This window comes from Planococcus citri, chromosome 1 (assembly GCF_950023065.1).
Source record: "Planococcus citri chromosome 1, ihPlaCitr1.1, whole genome shotgun sequence".
NCBI lineage: Eukaryota > Metazoa > Arthropoda > Insecta > Hemiptera > Pseudococcidae > Planococcus > Planococcus citri.
The window spans coordinates 71,783,477-71,796,166 of record NC_088677.1 but is presented as its reverse complement, the minus strand read 5'-3'; the positions used below and the strand labels follow the sequence as shown (position 1 = coordinate 71,796,166).

The 12,690-nt window shown below is 35.5% G+C and overlaps 1 protein-coding gene across 2 annotated transcripts in view; it reads left to right on the top strand.

Annotated features, from left to right (window-relative positions):
• The window catches only part of GEFmeso (Guanine nucleotide exchange factor in mesoderm), a 105,652-nt gene that overhangs the window by 83,453 nt on the left and 9,509 nt on the right, over window positions 1-12,690 (top strand). For both annotated transcript variants that reach the window (XM_065370711.1, XM_065370718.1), the window contains exons 5-6: window positions 10,999-11,099; window positions 11,413-11,529. In XM_065370711.1, the coding sequence (XP_065226783.1) occupies window positions 10,999-11,099; window positions 11,413-11,529 (218 nt within the window). The remainder of the gene's footprint in view (window positions 1-10,998; window positions 11,100-11,412; window positions 11,530-12,690) is intronic.

Here is a 12,690-nt window from a genome sequence, read left to right as displayed (position 1 = left end):
AGGTGTCCTTAAACGACTTCAGAACACGTTGTTTTTAATTTTCTGAACGTTTGACTATATTTTGGGCATTGGCGGGGTATGGAAGGAATGTGCTAGCTGATTATCAATTTTTTCGAAATTTTGGCCAAAATTGAGAGCCCTTATACCCATTGGAGAGTTCATAACCTATTCTGAAAATTAAGTTTACTGATTCAAAAAAATTAAGAAAATACCCTCACTGCAATTTTTTCAAATTTTAGAATGGTTCTGAATACTTTTTTTTTAAATTACTTATTTCTGTATCTCTGTGAAGATATTTGGTCCAAATTTAACAATTTTTTGGTAAGATCCTTTGAAAGTTTAGTAGGTAGGTAGCTAGGTGCCTCTTCTTCCTATGGCTACACCCAAATCTATTATAATAAAGTATACTTTTGATAGGACACCAGGTATAATACCACTTCTTATAAGAGTTGAGACAATCCTGCGGTCTTTCTGCAGCTACTGTGGCCGCATTAGAACAGTGCACCGCACATACACAATATAAATAAAGAATTCAATGAATAGATTCCATACAGAGATACACTTAGTTACACACACACACAATCGAGTTCATTTATTTATTTATCTATCTATTTGTATATTATCGCGTTAACAATTGGCGCTAGTTTGGAATGCGGTCGTCCTTGCTTTTTTGGACGATTGTTTCAAATACGCCGATCGCGATCTGCGATCTTGATTACACTGGTACATCGCGAGGGAGGCAAACACACTGTAAATTATGTATATACCTAATAGTGTTATTCGCTTAGATATACAATGTGTTGTGTATTATAGGGTTACAGAGTATTGTTTATTTTGGCGTATAATGTTGGATTTATTAATTAGTATTCGAGCTTCCCTGCTGATCTGCGTGTATTGATTATGTAAACAATACGTGAAGTGTAATAATAAAGAGATGAACTCGTGTCGAAGGTGTGCGAAAGCTGCAGTCGCAGCAGCCGGCATTATCTAATTAGATCTCTTTCTCTATAATATACTCTTTTAACAGAGAGGTACCGTTTACCGGTCACGACAACGTATCGGAGTGTGTTGCGGTGTCAATAAAAATGAAAGTTCGATAGGCCGAAAAAAAATCATCTCGAGTTGAAACTCACCATGAGTACTTTCGGCATTGTGTAAATTTTATGACGGTCGTGGCTTGTCAAGATCTCTTTGAGTAGAGAGATTTAGTCGAGAGTATTTTCTAACTTGGATGAGGGGACTTCTCCAGAGAGCGATGGCCGATGGCGATCGAATCGAAGGAAAAGCACGTGAGAGAGTAAACTCGGATATCTGGGTACAGGTTTTTGAGTGCTCGAGTTCATTTTTCAATTTTTTGCGAGTTTTTGAAAATTCTGATAAAATTGTGAAGACATTTTTCGTAGAGGCTTTTTTTTTTGAGAAAGAAACTAAAGGTAATTGCTCTATATTTTCTTGCTGTAATTTTCTCGTTCTGAAGTTTGAACCATCTGGGACTTATTTTGAGTTTCAAGTGATTTTGGTTTCTATGTAAACTTTTCTAAAATAACTTGAAAAGTATGAAAATTTTGCACTCAAATGAGACCTCCATACAAAGATGATTCAAAAATGAATCAATAAGCCAAATGATTGGTACTGAATTAAATTTTTCAAAAATTATTGAAATTAAAATTTGGCTATTTAAAAAAAATCATTTGATCAAATTGAGTTGAAAACACATTTTTGACCTACCAAATTGATTTACAGTAATTTTAAGTCGTTTTGGAGCTCCTAACGAATTTTCGGATTTTTCAGTTTTAGAAAAATTGCCTCGCAAAGACCAATTTTGAGAAGTGAAGGATTCAAAAATCCACTGGAAGACTCCAGAATAGCTCAAAACGACTACCAACTCCTAATTTTGGGGGGGGGGGGCAGAATATGATTTGAACCAAAATTAAACTTTTTATGTTAATGGGTTTGTGATCGACGAATTTTTCATATTTTTTTTTCAAATAATTGCTGGAAAAATTGTTTGATGTGCATCAGGAAAATTTGTTTATAAATCGACCAAAAAGGTCACAAAGACGGTAATCTGTAATTGAATCGGTGGGTACGGAAAGGGGCTAAGTCACATTTTCGCATTTTTCAGGAATAACAAAAAACTGATTTATTTGAAAATCAAAAATTTTTGGTAAACATGTTTAAGGTCATTGAAAGAGGACCCCCAAGACACAATTTTTAGCACTGTTTAGAAAAAAAAATATTCACGTGCGCCGGCGCTGTTGCTGCCTAAACAAATGGGACTTAGACCCTTTCTGCACCCAATCGACAAAATTTCTTTTGAAATTGCTCGGGCACAAATGGGGCTTGATTCTACATCTAAGTACATCATTTAGACTGCTATCTCGTTTAAATTGACCCAAAACCCCTTTTGTTCTAAGACTTTTTGCCGAAGTTGTTAATTTTTTCATCATTTTTCAGTTCAGAGATTAACTTAAATTTCAAAAAATGGTCTTCTCAAAAATGTTAGTTATTTTTCAAGGAATTTAAAAAATTTTACAAAAAAGTCATAAATGCGGATCCGCCCTTTTTCTGCGCCCAAATACCACTTTCCCGACAGTTTTGTGGAAATCTGACATCACCAGTCGATCCGCCGTACTTTGAAACCCCTATATCGGTGAAAAAAAAAATTTCCAAAAATGTGACTTGCTCCCTTTCTGCACCCACCGATTCAATTCTTCAGAACTGGGAGATTCAAAAATCCGCTGGAGGCTCCAGAATAGTTTAAAAGAATCATTGTAGATCTTGGAGGTCAAAAGTGAACTGTCAATCTGAATCAAATTTTCCTTTTCTACATATGTTAGTGGGTTCGTGGGCGACAAAATTTTCATTCTTCATCTTAAAAAATCACTGGAAAAAATATACCTGAATCGATCGAAAAAATCTCAAAGACGGCGAGTCCAAGTTCTAGGGTGCCTGATTTCATTTTGGCTTCTTTTGTGGCAATTTTTCCAAAACTGAAAGATACAAAAATCCACTGGAGGCTCTTAAATAACTGGTTGAAAAAAATCATGAATTGATTTTGGAGGTCAGAAATGGGATGTTGATCAAATTATTGCTTTTTATGCCGATGAGTTCATAAAATAGCAAATCTAATTTTTAATTTTTTCAAATTTTTTTGAAATTTGCCGGAGAAAATTTTTGATTTGGATCAGTAGACGTGAATTTTTGAGAATTTGTCTCTGAGTCGGTCGATATGATCACAAAGATGACCTCGATTTCATTTTGTGTTTTTTTTATGGAAATTTTGCCAGAAGTGGACAATCCAGAAATTTACTGGAGGCTACAAATCGGATCGATAGAAATGAATTTTGAGAAGTTAAGTATATCTGAATCGATCGATATGATCACAAAGATCAAAGATGACCTCGATTTCATTTTCTGCTTTTCAATGGCAATTTATCCAGGAGTCGACGATCCAGAAATCCACTGGAGGCTCCAAAAAAGCATTGAATTACTGTTGATCGATTCCCGGGGGGGGGGGGGGGGGTCGAAAATAAGGTGTAAAGAAAATTTCTGCTTTCTACCTCAATTTGATCAATTTTTAAAGTTTTCATAAAAAAGGGGTCGAATTTGAATTTTATAAAATTTTTCAAAAATTCAAAAATGATGTTCAGAATTGAAAATTTGGTTTGGTGATCTATTTTTGAATGCCAAAATTCATTGTCTTGAAAATTGAAAATTTCCCATGTTGATTTTCTCAAAAATGAATAAAATACTAAAAAGTAATGATGAAGAATGTGTTCAAATCAGGTTGAATTTTGGTGGCATTTTTTTGAAAAAATTTCCAAGAATATAATTGAGCTGTGGATTGTGTTTTCAAAGTCATTTTTTGAATTTCGGTGAGAAAATTATTCTTCAGATGTAACTATATTTTTAGGAACTTACATCGAAAGTGAGCTTTTTCAGGTGTCGTCAGCTGTGCAAGCAAATTATTGATTGAAGAATTTGTGAGCTTTTAAATAATTTTGAACCAGTAGAGCTGAAATTTTACTGTGAACTACACTACGAATTCCTTGAGTTTGTTTTTCCATTGCAGCTCTTCTATTCTTATTAGTATTCGATGATTCAAGTGCAATTTTTCGCTCACCCTGGAGCTTCAGACATTTTTCCTTTGATCCGTTCTAATCCAACAATCGCCATCGGAGCATTTATTACGAGTATTTCCAAGCATATGGATGAATATTTCGTTAATGGAATGTTGATTCGTTGATTATAAATATTATTTTTGTCCGTTTATGTATTCGAATACTTGTAATTCTCGCGACGCTCAATGTGTGGGTTTTATCGATTCCAGTTTTCATTCCTGGTTGAATTTTTATTTAACGAGAGAAGTTTCCGGAGTTCTCGTACGACCGAGTTTTTTTTCTTAAATCAATTTTCAGATCACAATTATTTACGACGTGTTTAAAAAAATCGTAAAGATAATGAGTGAGCATGCAGCAGCCTCGGCTTCGAAGCAATAAGTATAAACTTATCATACGATAGACGATTAGATACATGCGAATGGCTCGGTTTACGCCCTGTGGCCCTTTATCAACCCTTTCTCGTAAAAAAACTCAAGCTTTGCAGAGGCAGACACAGTCGTATAAATTTTATTACACGACGATGTCGTAAAAAGAGTCTACGTAACTAGGCTAGCAGAGTATCTCGTAGTGTAACGAGAGGGTGCGCTATTTGATTTCGTCTACTCGTATGACTGGGTATGGTTGAGAAAATACCCTTATCTTTAAAATTATCCGATATTTACACCCTTTTCTTCTCGATTCGACTCGTGAAGACTGCACTTGTTGCGGTGGTCTAATAAAAGACGTGATTATGGGATGGAAACTGAGAAGGGAGTTTATGGGACATGGGTATATTCGAAAGGCAGATAAATAATACACTTATAGGGCGCGTTATTTTACGATGAGATTATTTCAGATTTGATGGAAGGAAGCTGGGAGGGGAAAAGGGGGTTGACGTTGCGTTGACTAGACGTATTCTGTGTGATTTACGTACTTCGATACTCGTATGATGTCTGGCTTGGATTTTTATATTTCTATGAAAATGTGATGTGATTTTGTGTTTGTATAATAAATAACTTTTGAGGACCTTTGGGTGAAGCCAAATTTTTTGAAAAATTTCGTCAATTGGTCAACTTCGATCGAGCTGAAAATTGGTATACTGAAAGAGCAAATTACTTACTAAATTTTGAGCTTCCGAAATTGACTTTTTTATTTTTGATGAATTTTTTAAAATATTGGAAATGATTATTTGCATCGAAACGGTCGCTTTCAAAATTAAAGGAGCTATTTTTTGGAAAGCATGATCTGAACCTTTTAAAACCAACATTTGAGCATACCCAAATTGATTTTCGTTTATTTGGCTAATTTTTAAAAATTCAAAAATTGACTATTTTTGGTGATTTACGTAATGTTTTTTGCCTCCGGTGCAATTTTTGATTTATCCAGAATTATGAAATTTCTTCAGAAGGAAAATTGAGTAGCTAAAAGTCGAGTTGGCTTATCTTCGACCTATCAAAAGAGTTTTCAGTTTATCCACATTTTTAGCCGATTTTCAGATGGGCCAGAATATTTTTTAAAAAAAGATTTGTAAAATCAAAACTTTTCTGTTCAGAGGAAATTCTTGAAATTTGCAAGAATGGTTGTGTTGTATCGTTTGGAATCACCCCCCCTCCCTCTCTGAATCCGACTTGTACAATTATGAGTCATTCTGGAGCCTCCAATGCGATTTTCGTTTTATCCGAAGACGCCCTCTAGAGTGTTTTTTGTAATCAGCATTCTCAACTTAGCATGAAAATTTACTCTCTCCTTCCCCCTTTCTATTTTCCTCTCAAAAGGGTATTTTTTGAATTTTTTTTTGAGCTTTATAAATAACATATTGATTATATTAATTTTTTTCAGACAGATCGTGTTCAAAAAATAAAAGAAACATGTAGTGAGGAGGGGGAAGGGGGTAAAAATATACTCGTATTTTCTTGTAAAATTTTTTTAAACAGTGGCTGTCACTACCACTGGTTTTAAACAGTGTCGGCCACTACCACTGTTTTTTAACAGTGTCTGTCACTACCACTGTTTTTTAACAGTGTCTGTCACTACCACTGGTTTTAAACAGTTTAAACAGTTTCTGTCACTACCACTGGTTTTTAACAGTGTCTGTCACAATTGTCACAAGCACTGGCTATAAACAGTTACTGCTTCGGTTTAAACTGCGTCTGTTTCAAACACTACTTTTAAACAGTGTCTGTCACTACCACTGGTTTTAAACAGTGTCTGTCACTACCTCTGGTTTTAAAGAGTGTCTCTCACTGCCACTGGTTTTGAACAGTGTCCGTCACTACCACTTGTTTTGAACAGCATATGTTACTACCACTGGTTTTAAAGAGTGTCTGTCACTACCACTGGTTTTAAAGAGTGTCTGTCACTACCACTGGTTTTAAACAGTGTCTGTCACTACCACTGGTTTTGAACAGTGTCTGTCACAACTGTCACAAACACTGGTTGTGAACAGTTACTGCTTCGTTTTAAACAGTGTCTGTTTCAAACAATGCTTTTAAACTGTGTCTGTCACTACCACAGTTTTTAAACAGTGTCTGTCACTACCACTTGTTTTTAACAGTGTATGTCACTACCACTGGTTTCAATGAGTGTCTGTCACTACCACTGGTTTTAAAGAGCTTCTGTCACTACCACCAGTTATAAACAGTTACTGCTTCGTTTTAAACCGTGTCTGTTTCAAACACTGCTTTTAAACAGTGTCTGTCACTACCACTGGTTTCAAATAGTGTCTGTCACTACCACTGGTTTTAAACAGTGTCTGTCACTACCACTGGTTTCAAAGAGTGTATGTCACTACCACTGGTTTCAATGAGTGTCTGTCACTACCACTGGTTTTAAACAGTGTCTGTCACAATTGTCACAAACACTGGTTATAAACAGTTACAGCTTCGTTTTAAACAGTGTCTGTTTCAAACAATGCTTTTAAACTGTGTCTGTCACTACCACAGTTTTTAAACAGTGTCTGTCACTACCACTTGTTTTTAACAGTGTATGTCACTACCACTGGTTTCAATGAGTGTCTGTCACTACCACTGGTTTTAAAGAGCTTCTGTCACTACCACCAGTTATAAACAGTTACTGCTTCGTTTTAAACCGTGTCTGTTTCAAACACTGCTTTTAAACAGTGTCTGTCACTACCACTGGTTTCAAATAGTGTCTGTCACTACCACTGGTTTTAAACAGTGTCTGTCACTACCACTGGTTTCAAAGAGTGTATGTCACTACCACTGGTTTCAATGAGTGTCTGTCACTACCACTGGTTTTAAACAGTGTCTGTCACAATTGTCGCAAACACTGGTTATAAACAGTTACAGCTTCGTGTTAAACAGTGTCCGTTTCAAACACTGCTTTTTAAACAGTGTCTGTTTCAAACACTGCTTTTTAAACAGTGTCTGTTTCAAACACTGCTTTGAAACAGTGTCTGTCACTACCACTGGTTTCGAACGATGTCTGTCACTAGCACTGGTTTTAAAGAGTGTCTGTCACTACCACTGGTTTTAAACAGTATCTGTTACAAACACTGGTTTCAAATAGTGTATTTCACTACCACTGGTTTTAAACAGTGGCTGTCACTACCACTGGTTTTAAGCAGTGTCTGTCACTACCACTGGTTTCAAACAGTGTCTGTCACTACCACTGTTTTTTAACAGTGTCTGAATCGAACCTCCTGAACACGAATATGATGTCAGATTTTGTGCAACACTAATTCAATACCTCTACAGCCTCAGTCCTATCCTATCCTAATTTCCATTATTTTTGAACTAATCCAAAAAAAAATCAGCCAACAGTTTTCTTAAAAACTTGATTTTTTTTTAGTTGTTTCGTTTCAATTTTTCTGATTGATTATTTTGGTAAAAAACAATATTTTTGTACGTATCTGAAACTTGACAGGAATTTATTTTTGAAATTTTCTAGTTAAAATACGTCTAAATGTAGCCCTTTAAATCTCCAACCAACTGATGATAGGAATCTCACAGTCACTCGACCATCAATTTTGCTTATTTTTGACTAAAGGTTCAGGATCTGAATAGCTCGACACACGTAAGAAAAATTAAGGATCTCTTGAAGACTTGAGTTTTCCAAAATGCCCAAAAATACGATATTCTCAATGAAAAAAAAAACAAGTTTTCAGTTTGGATTTTTATGCCAAAGAAAAAGTGATATTTTTTGTGATGCAGGGGGGCTAAAATTTTTCAAAAAAAACCTGTAAAATTACAAAAAATAGATATGTATGATTTAATTTTAGAAAACTTCAAAAAGTGTACTTTTTTCTTCTTGTGTTGGAAGTGAGAGGTTCGAATCATAGATTTTCAAAGTACCAGCTGCCCAATCATATTTTTCAAAATTTTATACAATTTTTTGAGAATTCAACTCCTAGAATATTTTTTTTGACTAGTATCAAAATTTCACCTTGCACTCGAGATAATGATGAGAAAATAGAATTTATTTATTTATTTTATTTAATGAGCCATATATAGCAACTTATTGGCTAGAGGCTCGTATTTACGAGTGAAAACCTTAAAATTAGGTTATACTTACACAGGAAATAAAGTTGAGTATGTACGTACAATTTTAAATTTTTTTATCTAATTTTGTTGAGATTAGAAATTTGATAACTTCGTCTGTGTGAGAAGGGTTGTCAGAAAGGAGGACCTGGAGTTGGTTAGAACTTCGGTGTCTGGAGCGTTCATTCTCATAGGAAGGGCAGTCAATTAATAAATGAGCAATGTTTAGGGGGATGTTGTTGCATTCTAGGCATAATGGTGGAGGCTGTTTAAGGAATATGAATTGGTGAGTGAGAAGGGAGTGGCCAGTCCTGAGTCGGGTGAGAAGAACCTCAGATTTACGTTGAAGTTGCTCAGAAGTTTTCCATAAAGATGTGGTGTTTTTGATGCTTTTGAGTTTATTTGAACTTGAGACCTGAGACCATGAAGATTGAAATACTTCATGCATTAGTGTTTTGGAATGGAGTTTCAAATCAGATAGAGGGATTGGTATGTTGGCAAGGGGGAGGTGGAGGTGTGCCTGTTCAGCTATTTTATCTGCTAGCTCATTTCCTTGAATCTGGGAGTGTGAAGGTATCCAACATAGTATGGGTGTACTATTTTGGAAGAGTTGAAGGAGTTCAATGATCTCAAGTGATATAGGATGGGAATACTTTGACCTATAGTTGTTTATTGATGAAAGAGATAGTGAGTCAGTAAAAATTATGACATTATTTAAAGAAAAATCAAGGGAATATGAAATTGCAGATTTAATTGCATATAGTTCAGCAGTAAGGATAGTGCAAAGGGAGGGGAGAGCAATGGGGATAGATACATCGCCATGAATGATTGCACATCCAGTGAATTGTTGAGTTTTTGAACCATCAGTATATATATGACTAAATTCTTCATACTTATCAAGAAGGAGAAGAAAATGTCTTTTTAGTATGATGGAGTTGGTGTGACTTTAATGTTATTTTCTTCAATTTGTTGGAGAAAAGATTGAAATTTTACAGATAGTGAATGTATAGGAATTATATATTCCAACTTTAGGTTGAAGTCAGGGTTTGATTTTATGCTCACCAATTTTTTGTGATTTTTACACCATTTTGGAAAATTTAAATCCCTGTAAGGTCTTCAATTATTACTCCATTGAGAAACTGACATTTGTTTGTGAACTGCAAGCTTTGTTGAAGGCTCCATTAAAAAATGAACGAAATCAATGACTGAGTACAATTTTCGGTCTATTTCGTAACCATCACTTCTAACCGATTATTCCTTCGTCAGCATAATTTGTAAATCACTCTCGTTATAACTGCTCGTAAAAAATACTCGGAGTCTTGATCTCGGTATTCTCGGTTTCAGGAAAATAACCTCTGTTCACCTCATTGGCAAAAAAAAAAACCTGGCTCGTGTGTAGGATTCAACTGACTTCTTATTTTCCCTCATATAAAACCGTACCAGTACGTACTCGTATGATAGCCATAGCCTCTGAGAAGAGTTCATGACATGTATGGACATATTATATCGCCCGAGCTAATTAATTTTTCTACTCTTTACCGTTAAGTATTGTTGGGAATATTGACCATAAAGTACGACGAGTATGAACGATGGTGCTATAGGAAAACGGTTTATTAATTTATTGAGTAATATTTTACGACTGGCGGATGATGACTCGAGAATCGAGTATCGGTGAGATTGGGAAAGTACAAATACCGTATGAATCTAAATCTACGTATATTCTGCATAAATGCTAAGTACCTACATGTATAGGTAAGATGTCATAAAATCATCTTCATCTATACGTAGTTGTTTAACTTACCGTATACATTGTTGCATCAGACCTTCTATATTATGAGTGTATTACTACATCGTAGGTAAGTTACCTGCGAGCGTATTTGGTTAAATTTTCAGTGTATTTGAAGATAGTATAAGAGAAAGGGGGTGACCGAGTGAAGTGTCGAAGGAAAGTAAAGTAAACGCTGTGAAATGAGTACTCGAGAGCTCGAGTGAGATGAGGTTTTATTATGTGTACATACCCTTGTGAGTCTGAAGTCGTCCTTTCTCTCTCTCTCTGTGCATCTCAAATCAATGTAGTATAGGTAAAGGTAAAGGTATGCCATAGTACATACCATATACGAGAAAGCTATTATTCAAATTACTTTTAAAAAATTTTCCCGTTAGAATGACGCATGGCGCACGCAGGACGCTATTTTTTTGCACTTGCACGCCGAGCAAGTACTTGAATTTATGTTGACGCGGAAAAATCGCGAGCCACTCGCTATTCTCCGATGTAATTAAAAATTATTAAAAGAACGATAGACGAGGGAGATGTTGGAGAGGGACGATGTATGGTATAATATGTTATTTTTTAATTACACGTTGTGTGACTGTATGTCCGTCTCGCTATGTTTCAGGGTTACTTGGATGAATGGAGGAACGATTGTAATTGCGCCTTATCTAGCGAACAAATCAACGATCTGTTCGGTAATATCGAAGAAATATATCATTTTAACAGGTACGTATATCTCGAGTGGAGATATTCATATACCTAGGTATTCGTGTACGTAATGTGTGTCTGCCTATGTCTCGCACGTAGACCAGATTAAGCGTTTAATTACGCGAATCGCTCAGACATGAGACAGGGAGGTAGATTTGCCTGCAATACATACGTACGAGCGAGACTATAATATTGTAATGCTTATAAGTACTCGTACTTTTAAATGTTCCTGCAATGGCGCGATGAAGAGATCTTGAACGATAAGATCTCGCGAGGGAGAGAACAAGGAAAGAAAAACTAACTCGTGTTTTACCTGTTTCTTGCTGTATAGATGCTTCCTGTGGGAGTTGGAGCAATGTGGACAAGATCCTGTGAAAATAGCCGGAAGCTTTGTGGAAAATAATTGTAATTTTTCCATATACGCCGCGTATTGCACGCATTATCCTAGGTAAGATGATTCAACTTGTGCTTTTGAAGTAATTAAGTAATTTGGGAGTTGGTATGTTTATTAGGGTGGGTTTAATTCATAAACGTTAGACGCGTTGTTCAGGAGTTTTTCAACTCCCCATCCCCCTCCTCAAAGTTATTGATTTCATGGGGGGGGGGGATTCTTGATAATTTTAGCCACCATTTCAAATCAAGTCTTGCCAGAAAGCCTTCCAAAAATGAAAAAACTGCGTTTGGAATTGCAATCCTCGATATTGACCTATTTTTACTAGAAAAGCATTATTCAATAGTTTTGAACCCCCCCCCCCCCCATTCTCAAGATAAAAAAATGGAACTCAAGCTCTCTCAAAAAATGAGCAAAATTCTAAAAAATGAAATTTTTCATTTTTTTACACCCCAGTTCTGGGATTTGATCCATTTTTTTTTCATCAGAAAACCATTATTCAATATAAAGGTTCGGACTCCCTTGGCTTTTTCCCTCCGAATGATGATCTGAAGTGGAACTTGGGCCCTTAAATTTCAAAAACTGTTGAATATATTGGGCTGTGCAAAAAAAATTCAACAGATGAGAAATTGAAAATAAAAAAAAAATGTTACTGACTTTTTATTTTATTGATTTTTTTCAACTTTGAGGGTCCCTATATGAGTAGGCTAACATTGGTAGGAGACTGAGGGGACCAGGAAGGTTTTTGAAAAAAAATTTACTTCTTTGAATTTTTCTCAACTTTTGAAGTTTCTATATGAGAGAAATATGGTTGTTAGAAGTACCTTTGAAGGGGCTTACTTGTAAAAAAGGGGGAGGATTCTGAAGAATTCTGGCTCAATGAGGAATTTTCAAAAAAAAAAAACAACTTTGATTTATGCCATCATTGGATTTTTTTTTTTGAAATGGAAGGTCGAGTTTTCAGAAGGGATTTGGCCAGAATTGAAAAAATTTCAAAATTTGTTCACTGATTTTCATTTATCAATTTTTCAAAAATTGTTTTCAACCTTGGTGAGGGGGGGGGGGGCTTTATCTCATACATTTTGAAGAACCAGGAAACATTTTTCTCGAAAAGGAGATTATTTCGAAAAATCCTGACGCAGGAGTGGAAAATTTTCAAACAGAACTTCTTGTATCACCTTCGATTTATTCTTTTTTTTTTTGATTTTTTACAAGAAG